The sequence below is a fragment of the Callithrix jacchus genome, chromosome 12, assembly GCF_049354715.1.
Source record: "Callithrix jacchus isolate 240 chromosome 12, calJac240_pri, whole genome shotgun sequence".
NCBI classification, from domain to species: domain Eukaryota; kingdom Metazoa; phylum Chordata; class Mammalia; order Primates; family Cebidae; genus Callithrix; species Callithrix jacchus.
This window is the reverse complement of record NC_133513.1, coordinates 110,209,392-110,224,237: the sequence shown is the minus strand read 5'-3', so window position 1 is coordinate 110,224,237 and position 14,846 is coordinate 110,209,392. Positions and strand designations below refer to the sequence as shown.

The window sequence follows — 14,846 nt, the reverse complement described above, 5'->3', positions numbered from 1 at the left end:
CGCTTTCGCTGGGAGCTGCAATCCTGAGCTGCTGCTAATCAGCCAACTTGAATCCATCTCACCTTTGCATTTTCTTAACTGTCTTTTGAAAGAACAAAAGTCTTTAATTTTATGAAATCCATTTTATAACTTTTTTAATATATAGATTTGTACTGTTTGTGTCCTATTTAAGACATCTTTGCCCAACTCAATGTCATAAAGATTTTCTTCTATAAATTTAATAGTTTTAGTCCTTAAGTTTAGGTCCATTTTCCTTTTCTCATACATTTTTACGTACCGTGTGAGTTTAAGTTCATTTTCCTAATCAGACATCTACTTGTCTCAGAATACCTTTTTCCTATTACTTAATCTAGAACCTGTGTCAAAAATAAATTGATCATATAAGTGTTTGTCTATTTGTGGACTATCTTGTTCCATTAATCCATCTGTCTGTCATTAGACCAATACCATGCTGTCTTGATTTATCTAACATATAGCAAGCCTTGAAGTCAGGTAGTGTAAGACCTTCAACCTTGTTATATTTAAGGAGTGTTTTGGCTGTTCTTGGTCTTTTTCTTCTCCAAACACCTGCAAGGATTTCAGCCGGGATTGTATTGAGTCTGTAGATAAATTTGGGGAGAATTGTCATCTTAACAATAATGATCTTCTTATGCATGAACCATGGTGTTTTCTCCATATATTTGTCTCCTTTAAGTTCCCTTAAAATTCTCATGATAATGCAGTATAATTTGCAGTAGATAGGTCTTACACAGCTTTCATTAAACTTAATCTAAAATATTTTTAATACTATTTTAATAGATTTGGGGTTTTTAAATTTTTTTAATTATTTATAATTCTGTATAATTTATAATCCTAGTTGTAGTAATTTTCTGATATATGGACACTCATTGGACTTTTGAATACTTAATTTTTGTATTCTGATATATGGACACTCATTGGACTTTTGAAACCTTATAGTTTGTGACTTAATTTCACTTAACAGCTATAGTCATTTTGTAGATTTCTTGGAATTTTCTATGTATAGGATCATAATATCTACAAATAAAGAGAGTGGTTTTTTTTTCTCTTTCAATCTTTACACTTTCCCTTTTTTTTATTACTGATTTTAACTTCCAGTACAGTGTTGAAGTGGTAAGAGCAGAAATCCTTGCTTTGTTACTGATCTGAGTTACAAACAAAATCTTTTATCTTTGAATTTTGTGTTATTTGTAGATTTTTGTAGATGTCTAATCAGGTTTAGGAAGTTCTCTTATACTTTTAGTTTGCTGGGGGCTTTTATCATTAATGAATGTTGGGTTTTGTTCATTTTTTTGCACCTATGGAAATATGGCTTTCTCCATTGTTTTGTTAATACGGTAAATTACATTGGTTGATTCCTAACTGGTAAACCAACCTTGAATTCCTCAAATCATTTTTACTTGGTTATGATTATTATATTTTTAATACATTGCTGGGTTGAATTTCCTAAAATTTTGTTAAATTTTGTATCTATTTTTGAACATTAGAGAGTTATAGATTAGTCTGTACTTCTATTTTCTTGTTTTATGTTTGCCTTGTTTTATTTTTTCTTTAAGAATTCACTGATGAAGCAATCTAGCTCCCAGCAGGGAGGAGGGTTTTGTGTATTGGGAAGGAAGGCTTATAATTATGAATTTAATGAATATAATTGACAAAGGGGTATTCAAAGTCTCAGTCTTTTTGGGTTTTGTTAGTGGTGGTGGTTTTGTTTATTTCTTTGTTTCTGAGGCAAGGTCTAGCTCTGTTGCCCAGGCTGGAGTACAGTGGTGCAATCATGGCTTACTCTAACCTCCACCTTGAGAGAATATGTTCTTAAGAGTTTTGTTAAAAGCCTTAATTGTGTACAGCACTTTACATTGTAAGATGATTAATTGCTGTATCATAAGGCAGGAATTGAACACGTTTTGGGAGATTTAAACACATATTACCTGTTTTGGAGGGGCTTTGTGTTTTGTAAACCTTTAGGTATTTCAGAACTTGACCACATATCCCATTTCTTGAGCATAGTATGATTAAGATTTTCCTTAAAATAACAATTTTATAAAACCTGTTAACACCCAAATTAAAGAACAACTTCCAGTGAAGGTTCTTTTACCAGCCAATATCATTAGGTAGGAAAATTGAATTTCTGTCCAAGTTGGATTATATATTAAAGCAGTGCAGCCAGTGATACATTTGGATATTAGGGTATTTGGCAGAGTCCCTCATGAGATATCCTTGAAGAATGGGACTTAAGAAATGTGGACTTGAGAATGATACAATTAGACTGATTTGTAATTGAGCGCAATAAACACTAACTGAATTCTTGTCATCAGCATGTATGTAGTACTCTGCCTTTTTTTTAAAAAAAAATCGTGGTTTGAATGAGGACAAATAGCATGATGGTGGTGGTGTTAATTCACAGATGATTTTAATCTGGTATCCACATTCCTGAAAATTGGATGGCAGGTTTATTTAGAAAACAAAATCATCTTGATGGGTTAGAACAGGACACCTCATTAATAATGTAACTTTTTTAAAAAATCAAGATGGGGTCTCACTCTGTTGCCCAGGTTGATCTTGAACTTCTGGTTCTCCCACCTCAGCCCTCCTGAGTAGCTGGGATTACAGGCATCCACCACCATGCCGAGCACATGGTAACTCTTAATAAAGTATAAATGTGAACTCTTTTTTTTTGCCTCTTCCCAAAAAAGAAACTTTAAGAACACACCAGCTGGGTGTGGTGGCTCACTTCTGTAATCCTAGCACTTTGGGAAGCTGAGGTACGCAGATCGCTTGAGCCCAGGAGTTTGAGAGCAGCCTGGACAAAAATGATGAAACCCATCTCTACACCAAAAATATACAAAAATGTGCTGGGCATGGTGGTGCATGCCTGTAATCCAGCTGCTTGGGAGGTTGAGGTGAGAGAATCACTTGAGCCTGGGAGGTGGAGGTTGCAGTGAGCCAAGATTATGCCACTGCATTCCAGCCTGGGTGACAGAATTAGATCCTGTCTCAAAAAAAAGGATACACCATATAAAATGCAGTTTGCAAAGCACATATAATGACATAGATCATTTGCATTACATTTGAAAAAAGCAAGATTCAGAATTATATTCACAATTATAATTGTATTCACTATGTGTCAGTTTTATTGAGACAAGTCTCAATTTTGTGTTAAATATATATCAGAAAATATATAATACTAAGAATAGTTCTAGGTTGTATAATTAGGAATGGTTTTCTTTTGATTTTGCCTTTCTGTTTATTTCCCAATTTTCTACAGTGAGCATGGAGCAAGGAGTAATAATAAAACACATTGAAGATGAAGTGTGTAATTTTTTTGATGATTTAAATGTGTAGTCTAAGGATAGTTAATTTGTATTGTTACAATAAAGATTTTCTCATTCCTTTATATGTCTTTAATAATAGTCACCATGATACAAAAGACAGCATCAATCATGGTGCTCCTTGTACATAAGAGTCTGTTACTGTTTTCTTCCTCTATTACTAGGAATCCATTGAATCTGTTTTCTTTTTATTTCCCTTCATCAAAGGTTGAATTAATAAAAGGGAATTTACAAAGTGTTGGACTTACACTTCGTCTTGTCCAGTCAACTGATGGGTATGCTGGGCATGTTATCATTGAAACTGTGGCACCAAACTCACCTGCTGCAATTGCAGATCTTCAGCGGGGAGATCGACTTATCGCCATTGGAGGTAATTACGCTAATATGCATTATACTTTACCTTTACAGATAAACTACAAAGCAGGTGTCAGGTCTTTCCTCCCTTCCCTTTTCCTTATTTCTATAATATGCACATGTTACTTTTATAATGGAAAGAAAGTAATAAACTTTATTATAAATAAAAATTTGAAGGAGACCTTCAAAATACATTTAAAATGTATGTGACATTTTAGTTCTAATGCATAAATCTTTAAAATACTTTATGTTTAGACCACTTTTATATAACCACTCTAATCCTTCCCTCCCCACCTTCTACTACTCTTGTTTTTTCTTGAATGTGAAAGTAAGGGCAAATAAACAGTTAGATTACCTTTCTGTACAACTACCACCGTTGCTACTCTGAACCTAAAATTGGTAGTATTAGCACTACTGCTGCCATCACTTAGGACTAGATAATAAGCAGATGAAGAACTAACATGAGGGGCAGATAAAATACACATTTATTGTTTTTTGGTTTTGTTTTTCTAAAAACACCTCGGAACATAACAGAAAAGCTTGTGCATGTCTCTTTTCCTGTTGTTGTTTTTTCCCTGTACATAAATATATGCCCTTCCAAATTTTTGTTTAGGAAACAAAACTTTCTAAACTATGCATTTTTATAATAGTCTTTATTTCTTTTAGCATGTTATAAATTTTGCCCATGTCAACAGATATTTTTCAAAACATTTTGCTGTAGCTTTGATTCATTTATATGAATCTATATTTTTTAAATATTTGGAATTGGTGATGGTTGAAATAAGATTGGTAAAATGTTATATTTGAAGCTTAAAATAGAATTCATTTTACTGTTTCCTCAACCTTTGAATATGTTTGAAATATTCCAAAAGAAAATTCCAGACTTGAATGACGGAAGAGGTACAATGGCTATCTCCACAAAACACTTGATTATTGGGGAATAGATGAGACAAGGGAAGATTTTTGAGTCATAGAAAATGAATTTAGATTGAGTTGAAGTTTTTGTCTACTGTAGATCATTAGATGGACTCATTTTTCATTTATGCATATTTATGCATATGCATTTTTCATTATACATATTTTGCAATAATTTACATTTTCCCTTTTAAAATCTTAAACTAGGTGTGAAAATCACATCAACACTGCAAGTGTTGAAGCTTATCAAGCAGGCTGGTGACCGAGTCCTGGTGTACTATGAAAGGCCTGTTGGCCAGAGTAATCAAGGTGCAGTGCTACAAGATAACTTTGGCCAGTTGGAAGAAAACTTTTTGTCAAGCTCATGCCAACCAGGTTATGAAGAGGAAGCTGCCGGGTTGACAGTAGATGCTGAAAGTAGAGAGCTGGATTCTGAATTTGAAGACTTGGCAAGTGATGTCAGAGCACAAAATGAGTTCAAAGATGAGGCACAATCATTAAGTCATAGTCCCAAACGTACTCCAACAACACTTTCTATTAAACCCCTTGGAGCTATATCACCAGTTTTAAACCGTAAATTAGCTATAGGAAGTCACCCACTACCACCAAAAATTCAACCCAAAGATGGAAATAAACCTCCACCCCTAAAAACTTCTGAGATTACAGACCCAGCACAAGTGTCAAAACCCACCCAAGGATCCACTTTCAAACCACCTGTGCCACCACGACCACAAGTGAAAATTCCTTTGCCTTCCGCTGATGCTCCAAATCAGGCAGAACCAGATGTTCTTGTTGAAAAGCCAGAGAAGGTGCTGCCTCCTCCTCCTGTAGATAAATCTGCTGAAAAGCAAGCAAAAAATGTGGATCCCATAGATGATACATCTGCATCTAAGCAGTTTTTAACAAAGCAAGAAGTGGCCAAAGATGTCACTTCAGAAACTTCCTGCCCTACTAAGGATGGTTCAGACGACCATCAAACATGGGAATCATCAGAAATTCTTTATCGTAATAAGCAGGGAAAATGGACAAGAACCAGAGCATCCTGTTTGTTTGACATAGAAGCCTGCCACAGGTACTTAAACATTGCATTGTGGTGCAGGGATCCTTTTAAGTTGGGAGGTCTCATCTGTTTGGGACATGTTAGTTTAAAACTTGAAGATGTGGCTTTAGGATGCCTAGCTACATCAAACATGGAATACCTTTCCAAATTCAGACTGGAAGCCCCTTCACCTAAGGCTATAGTCACTAGAACCGCACTGCGCAATCTGAGTATGCAAAAGGGATTCAATGACAAATTTTGCTATGGTGACATAACTATTCACTTCAAATATTTGAAAGAAGGAGAATCAGACCACCATGTAGTTACTAACATAGAGAAAGAAAAAGAACCCCATTTGGTTGAAGAAATTTCTGCTCTCCCTAAAGAGGAACAATTTGTTGGACAGATGGGTTTAACAGAAAACAAACACAGTTTCCAGGATACTCAGTTCCAGAACCCAACGTGGTGTGACTACTGTAAGAAAAAAGTTTGGACTAAAGCAGCTTCCCAGTGTATGTTTTGTGCTTATGTTTGCCATAAAAAATGTCAAGAAAAGTGTCTAGCTGAGACTTCTGTTTGTGGAGCAACTGATAGGCGAATAGACAGGACCCTGAAAAACCTCAGGCTGGAAGGCCAGGAAACCCTCTTAGGCCTGCCTCCTCGTGTTGATGCCGAAGCTAGCAAGTCAGTCAATAAGACAACAGGTTTGACAAGGCATATTATCAATACTAGTTCTCGTTTATTAAATTTGCGCCAAGTCTCTAAAACTCGCCTTTCTGAACCAGGAACTGATCTCGTGGAACCTTCACCGAAACACACACCCAATACATCAGACAACGAAGGCAGTGACACAGAGGTCTGTGGTCCAAATAGTCCTTCTAAACGGGGAAACAACACAGGAATAAAGTTAGTGAGAAAAGAAGGTGGTCTGGATGACAGTGTGTTCATTGCAGTTAAGGAAATTGGTCGTGATCTGTACAGAGGCTTGCCTACGGAGGAAAGGATCCAGAAACTAGAGTTCATGTTGGATAAGCTACAGAATGAAATTGATCAGGAGTTGGAACACAATAATTCCCTTGTTAGAGAAGAAAAAGAGACAACTGATACAAGGAAAAAATCACTTCTTTCTGCTGCCTTAACTAAATCAGGTGAAAGGCTACAAGCTCTAACCCTTCTTATGATCCACTACAGAGCAGGCATTGAAGATATAGAAACTTTAGAAAGTCTGTCTTTAGACCAGCACTCCAAAAAAATAAGCAAGTACACAGATGATACAGAAGAAGACCTTGATAATGAAATAAGCCAACTAATAGACTCTCAGCCATTCAGCAGCATATCAGATGACTTATTTGGCCCATCCGAGTCTGTGTAACAGACAGGTCTATTTAAACTTTCAAATGAATGGGGTAAAGTTGCATCTAAAGTACCACAGATACAACCATGTTTAAATCCTCTTATGCACTTTGGCCTGCTTCTCCAGTTACTTGCTTGTGTAAGAACAAAAAGGAAAAGGTTTTTTTCCAGTAAAAACATGACCAGCTCACTAAATGGTTGTTTTGGATTGCATTTATAGCTATGCTTTTTGGGTTTATACTGGGAATTTATTTTTACTAATTTATTTTTAACTTTTCTAATTATGTAATTATGTAAGCTAACTTTTCATGTTTATGTATGTATGGAGTCCCCTTCTGTTATTTTCCTCTTGGTTTTTGAATCAGTGTTAAATAGCATACCTACTGTCTAGATTCTTGAAATGTTTTCATTTCCAAATTTGTTATAACAAATTTGCTGCATGCCCAAATTGACAATAGCAATCATTGAGGGAAAGGTTTTGAAGCTTTCTTTTGTGTTATGAAGTTTATCATCTCTACTTGCTCGACATTTTTGTTATTTTGAGGGTTTGGGGCTACTTTTTGTTTTTGCCAAATGTATCATGAAAGCAGATGCTGCAGCTTTAGTCTGTTGTGTTGATAAAAAAAAGAATTTTTTTTTACATATATTGCTTGCTTTCGATACTTCTATGAAATTTTTTTTAAAGCTTTTGTGCAGCTGAAGTATGGTAAAAATGTGATTAATTTGAAGAGCCTACATTGAAAGACAATGTAATAGGAAATAAATGTAGAATGCAGTTAGTCAAGAATTTTGTAGAGAGGATAATAAGACTTACTGAAAAACACGTAGCATTTTCAAATATAATCTTTTAAAATATTGATGCTTTCCTTTTAAATAGAAATTTTAAATTTATAATTAAAAGTTTAAACATTTATGATTATTTTTCATCAGTTCTCCCATAGGAAATAAAGCATGTGAAAGGGTAAAGTTTTGGAGGACTCTTTTTGAAATTACTTTGTTGATAACTGGTTTTGTTTTAGAAACATTTTCATGTAGGAGTATTCCGTGAAGGAGAGGAATCATGCAAAATGTATTTATTGCTTTATCTGGCATCTTACAGGCATAAAGGAATGGTAGTCATTTTGAATTCTTCTGTAGTTCAGACTATCTTCATTAAGAAAGACAAAAATAGACAGTATACATACATAGGAATTGGGACCAGTTCTCTGAAAATGAAGATCTACTCACACTGGATCCGTTTTACGGATCCTAGTAACTCTGACTGAGGGAAAACAAGTAAGCTTGACTGCTCTTGGGGTACCTTAATAGTTTCAGTCTGTTGTATACCTATAAAATAAACAAGTATATGTTTTTCCCTTGTGTCAGTAACTGCTATGATGATTGCTATATAGTGAAACTGACATGAATTTAAAACTAGATGGAGCAGCTTTTATTGCTAGCAGGGAAAAGCATGGTATAATATTACGGATTGTGGCCCAGGTATGGAGTCCAGGACTCCATAAGAGTTTAAGTTCAAGCCCTTCCATTAATGAACTGTGCAAGCATAGGCAGTTATAAAAGGGCTCAATCCCACAGTTTACCCACCTCTAAAATGGGAATATTAATACTTTACCTATTTCACAGGATTGTTGTGAGGAAAACAGCATAACTGCAAAATGGCTTTGGACAGTAAAAAGCTATACAACTAAAAGGCATTATTTATATGAGTGAGAAAGACATTTTTGAGGGGAGAAAAGTTATTCCACTTTAAAAATCAATAGCCAAGTCTCATACCTTTTGTTACTTTATTAAGTAAAAATTTCAGGTATTAAATACCTTTCTTAGCCACGTTTATAACAAAAACATATCCCAGTATACTTTATTATTTAAGTGTGATCTCTTACTTTAAAAGAACACTGCTATAGAAGACTTTACATGCCAAATTCCCTGAAAGCTAAAATATTGTTCCATAACTTACACTTGAAGCAATCTGCTCAGTGTGTAACCACATTTCATTTTATAAAAATAACTTACCATTGATAATCTGGAAGGTGGAGTACTTGTAAGTAGCTGGTGTTTATTGATTAAATCATGGAAGTTTCAATGATAGTCAAGCATGTTGCTGAAACTGATGCATTTGAAAGAGCTGTTGAAATAATGCAAAACTGGTTTCATAAGAATCTACTCATGTTTTAAAAGTATGTAACTCTGCAGACCACATTTATAGAAAGCTCAGTAATGCTGCTAATGACATTTGTAAACTATACCTATAATGTAGTGCAATATTTTTATATTTCATTGGGAGAGGCAGTAGAGACATCATAGTTGTACTTTAGTGCAAGCAGGGGAACACTGAATAGCCTAGAGTATAGTAAGGTAAAAAGCTTCAATGAAAAAAAGCTGTATATTACATTACTGATGTAATCTTGCTGCCATGCTATGTATCAATAGCTAAAAAATAATAATAAAGATAAGACTACCACAGAAAACAAGAATATCCTCATTTGATGACATCTAAAAAAAGGTGATTGGTGCATCTCTATGGAATTATCTTCTGGTATAATTTGGCCATGCAGAAAAGCATAACAGTCCACTTTTGCTGAACAAAATTGCTATTTTGCAGACTACCCCAAAACATTTTAAACTATTGTTTCTTTATGGATTAAGTTTATGGATTTTCTTTGGCTATGAATTAGTAATTATTAGACATTAAAATGGGTTTTCTACATTGGTATTAGCTGAAGGAATGGCTTAGACAAACTGACCGACATTATACCATTATTAGCATCATAGTAGGCTATATTTCTTCATATGAAGCCTCATATTCAACATCAGAACTTCTTGAAATATGTGGCTATTTTGTGATGCTGTGAGGAGAAAATACAGTCTAAAAATTTTGAAGGGGTACTACCGCATTCTAAATGTATAGCTGAATTTTTTGAAAGCAATTTGGAAATATTTGGCTCTTCCTAATAGATAATAAAATCTTAAGTCCCCTAAAAGTGAATAAATTTTAAATACATACTTTAAAAAATATTGTCTTAATTTCTAAATTGAGGTAACAGCTTTTCTTACGGGGCGGGAGGGGAGGGGAGAGAAGAGGTTCCCCCTAATTCCTTTTGGGCCATAGATCCCCTTTTAAGATCTGATTAAATATGTGGACTTTCACCCCAGGAAGATACCCATGTGTGTACACCATTCAAAATGTATCTGATTTCAAGGGTTTTATGAAACTCCCCAGGGATTATGTCAAATGGCTGGATATTACAGCTATTTTCATCAGATATGGTTATTTATTGACAACCATCAGGACAATGTTTATAGATGCAAGGATAACTTGTTTTTTTCCCCATACTGAATGCGGCTGGTTACAGATCTCAATTTAAAATAAATTGTGGAAAGTCAAAAAAAGTACAGTCAAGCTAACCTGAAGTTGCTTTTACCTGATACCTACAAGCACAGTAGAATAGTATTTAATTAGATATCCACAGTCAAAATACCTTTATCTTTTATTCCAACAACATTTGGTTTATAAAGGAATACAAATAGGCACAGTACATGGTTCAGAAGATTTATTAAGTAAACTTGCTAAAACATGGACAGATGCACTTAACAGTCAAACAGCTGAATATTCATTGCTACCTCATTAAGGTTTTTATATCTGTATTACCAGGTACAAACATAAAAACCACCTCTGTTCAAAAAATAAATGTTCAGAGAGCTGTAGTTTGTTTTGGTACGTACATTTTAAAAAAAACACCTCTTTTTAGTCTTGCTAACCAAGAGTATTAGTCATATAAAAGAACTTGTAATTGTTTTCCCCAAGTACAACATATCTTCTGTTCCCAAAACAGTTCTGAAGGTTTTATTTATATTTTATCTTATCTCAAGGGATCGATAGCAGGCATACCTTTGTCAGGCGTTCTTGAAGAAAGACAAAGAGCCTTAAAGGTAAAAAGAAAATAGTAATAAAGTATACAGTATTGGGGTCAGGGAGAACCAAAAACCCTCAAAGAGAACCAATTTGTAGCACGTTCGTTTTTAAGGCTCTAGCCCTGTAGAAGTAAAAAACTAGCCTGCCTTTTTAGCCATATGAGAGTTCCTCCAGAGCCTCTTCCAAAGTAGCAGACTTGCCCAAGTTGCCCAATGCCAAATAAGTGAGTTGGAAGCTTGCTTGCTTCAAACACAATGAAACAAAGGAAATGTTAGCTACTTTACTAGAGAATAAGAAAGCCACAAGATTGAGGAGTCTGTTCTAAAGTTCTTTGCTCCTTGATGTCCAAGTTAACACAAACACAATCTTAACAAAACTAATTTTTGTTTATGATTACAGAACTGCAGGATTAGCAAGTATTATTAGAGACATTTCACACTATACCCAGTCATATCTCATACAAAACAACATAAATTGACTATGTTCACTAACAGTATTTGCCGTTATACTGAAAAGGCACATCAATGTTGTCATGCTTAGAAAAACTACACTGCACACTAGATAATATAGTTAACACATTTTTAGATGTTTCATTTTTCTTTTCTGCCTGACCATACTATTTTTACTTCTTTTCTAATACATGATTAAAGACATAATTTCGTTCCTAATCTTCATTTAAAATTTGTCTTCACATTGATGCGAATAACTTTCACAAGTCTAAAAAATGTTTCAGACAATCTAAATTAAATAGATCCCTAGAAAACACTTGGATGATCTACAAAGAGATCAAAGATATAGTCAGATATTCAAGTCAGAGCAGCTGTTACTAGCCTCGTTTCTTTTTCTAAAACTTGAAGTAGATGGTGACGAACCTTATCATGTTTAAACAACCTTGACAGTATAAAGTACATATACCCTCAATTTTCTTTCATCTAGTCAAGTATGCATCTTTCCCAGCTTTTGGTTCATAACAATACGTTTGGTTGCTTTTCTCTGCTTTCAGAACATTTACTCTTTTTCACTTATTGGCTTTAATGTTTGCTGCCAACCACATAACATGTAGACATATAATTTATAACTCTCTCTTTCTAGGTAGGTGATTACATAGAAAACTAACGCCAGCTAAGATTTATGGATCCAAAAGATAACTGACCCAAGTTCTTGTCCTCTACACCTGAGATAACTAGCTCTTTAACTCATAAATGTATTGATAGTATCTGCAAGTTAAATAACACTCGTTCAGTGTTACTATATAACATGCTGTCTTACTTGTCTGTTTTTCAGACTTCATTCTAGTTTCTCTTTGTTGGAAGAGTCTCAGAGATAATATGTGCTTTAATTTTAAACACTCATTTCCAATATTCAGAAAAAAAAAGACTTTTTGCCCAAGTGTTTGTTAATGTAAGTTAAAAAAAATTATATTTGGTTTGGATTCAAATATTTATAGATTTACACAATACCTATTTCATCAAAATATATTGTATGGTATTTAATAAAATCAAATACATAAAATAAAGTTTCGACACTATTTATACAAACCCCTAGAAAAGCTTCTTTTTCTTTATAAGGCTGTTGGCAATCGATCATAACCATGGAAAAGAAATAATAACCTTTGGTTTTACTCTTTCACCAGAAATGGATGGTTTGACTAAGTTCTGGATGAGTCGTGTCACTGGAAACACTGTTTTATGCAATTAAATACTTTGATGACTTTTGAGGGTCTCAGTCACTTTCAGAATCTTCATCATCACCTATCGGATATGACTGGATATTATTCTGAGTGTACATTTTTGTTTTAATAGGGCAGTTGTGATCCATGAGAATAGCCTAAAAGAGAACAAAGTGCAAATATATCAACTTGTTTCATAAAGATAAGATGGTTTTAACCTACTGTTTTTAAGGATTATTAATTTGAAAGCTATGTACTATTACTTACTATTTGGAGCAATCACCAGGTGCCTGGCCTAAAAGACTTGTAGTTCTACACTCTAAAAGTTCCAGGCAATTGGAAACAGCAGAAGTGGTCTCTGCAGTATTTTCATTATACCTGTCAGGGGCCATAAGTCAACTCTGCGAACTTATACTCTATGAAGTAAGGGACAGGCAGGTTAGGTTTGTTATACTTAGAATCTTGGAATTGAGGTATGGCGATCCTGGAGGTCACCCAGTCCAACTTCTGTTTACAGATACCATTGTGATAACACACCTTGAAAGGATGTGCTCACTCCTTAATGAGAGAAGCTCTCATATGTGAGAAATGTACCTAAGTCTAGACTACAACCCATTTCCATTGTTTGCATTCATGAATCTGGTTCTGATACCTTTTTTCTTTTTTGAAACAAGTTTTGCTTTGTCACCTAGGCTGGAGTGCACGAACCTCTGCCTTCTGGGTTCAAGCAATCCTCCCACCTCAGCCTCCCAAGTAGCTTGGGGTGGTGTGTACCACCACGCCCAGCTAATTTTTTTGTATCTCTAATAGAGACATAGTTTCACCATGTTGGCCAGGCTGGTCTCAAACTCCTGACTTCATGTGATCTGCCCTCCTTGGCTTCCCAAAGTGCTGGGACTACAGACTTGAGCCACTGCACCCAGACAGTTCTGATATCTTCACAGACTACCTTTACAATCTTTTGTTGTTGTTTTTTTGAGACAGTCTCACTCATGCCATAGTGCAATCTCAGCTCACTGCTGCTTTCCGGGCTCAAGCCATCTTCCCACCTCAGCCTCCCCTTCCCACCTCAGTCCCAAGGAGCTGGGACTACAGGCATGTGCCATCAAGCCTGGCTACATTTGTTTGTTTGATTTAGAGATAAAATCTCACTATATTGCCCAGGCTGCCCGAACTCCTAGGCTCAGGTGGTCTTTCTGCCTCAGCCTCCCAAAGTGGTGGGATTATAGGTACAAGTGACCATGCCTGGCCCCCAATCTTTTAAGATATTGTCATGGCCCATAGATTTTTTCTTAGGCAAAGCATGCTAGAGCTTTTATTTTTTCACACATGTGATTTCCAGACTACCTCTCCTCAAATCCTGGCTGTCCTCTAGCTTAAATACATAATTTTTTTTAAAAATCTTCTGATGAGCATGAAACTCTCGTGTCCTCCTTTATTGTTACTGAAAATGTAAAAACTTTGACAAAACATGCTGCTCTGCTTTCATATCAGATTCTCAAATAAGTATTTCCTTATATTTCATAACACAGCTGACATTATGCCAAGACCATGCTAAGCATTTTAGAGGCAGCTTTCTTTTTCTGGATGGCTCTGGCAGTTGTTTCATAAAGCCCTTCCAGCAACAGCTGTTTTTTGTTTTCTGAATAACCCTTTTTGGGAAGTGAGAAAACAGGCGCAGAGCAGTTAAGGAATTTGACCAAGGGATGTACAGCTAGAATGGAGCAGACAGGAGCCACTTGCAGCACTCCACAGTAGTTGGATGAGCACAGAGGACGGCAAGGGTGTTATGTGCAACTAAAAGGAGTTATCAGGTATGTCTTGAGTTTTTCTCCATGTGAACTACTCCCCTAACATTTTTTTTGCAGTTTGCAAATCTAAATAGATTAAAATGTGTGTGATGTTGGCCTATTGCAGCCCATCTTGTCTGTTAGCTTACTCCCAGCTCCCTTGTACCCAGATTTGATAAGACACCACTCAGTGCTTAACCCATTTATCATTTCCCAAGACATTCTCCAGTGATCTGTGTAACATGTGAAGGTAAGGACTTCCTGGCCCTCTAAGTTAGGCTTCCAGCTCAACCTGTCAGCTTCTAACTTAACTGTTTCTTTTTATGCTGCTTGCCAAGTAACTCAATAAAGAGCTCAATTTTTAAAATAAAATAATGGCGGCACTAGACTTTGTACATCAGGTCCATTCTCCCCTCGTGACACAAAGGTTTAACCCCCGCTAATAACTAGATGTCTCATCTCCCCA

The 14,846-nt window shown here is 35.5% G+C and overlaps 2 protein-coding genes across 2 annotated transcripts in view; one reads left to right on the top strand and one right to left on the bottom strand.

Moving 5' to 3' along the window:
• Nucleotides 1–9,476, top strand: part of PDZD8 (PDZ domain containing 8) — a 101,305-nt gene extending 91,829 nt beyond the window's left edge. Inside the window, exons 4-5 of the mRNA XM_017963198.5 lie at nucleotides 3,555–3,717; nucleotides 4,824–9,476. Coding sequence (XP_017818687.1) covers nucleotides 3,555–3,717; nucleotides 4,824–7,027 — 2,367 coding nt within the window. The 3' untranslated portion in view covers nucleotides 7,028–9,476. The remainder of the gene's footprint in view (nucleotides 1–3,554; nucleotides 3,718–4,823) is intronic.
• A 1,068-nt stretch (nucleotides 9,477–10,544) lies between these two features.
• The window catches only part of SLC18A2 (solute carrier family 18 member A2), a 39,908-nt gene continuing 35,606 nt past the window's right edge, over nucleotides 10,545–14,846 (bottom strand). Inside the window, exon 16 of the mRNA XM_002807467.7 lies at nucleotides 10,545–12,748. Coding sequence (XP_002807513.5) covers nucleotides 12,644–12,748 — 105 coding nt within the window. The 3' untranslated portion in view covers nucleotides 10,545–12,643. The remainder of the gene's footprint in view (nucleotides 12,749–14,846) is intronic.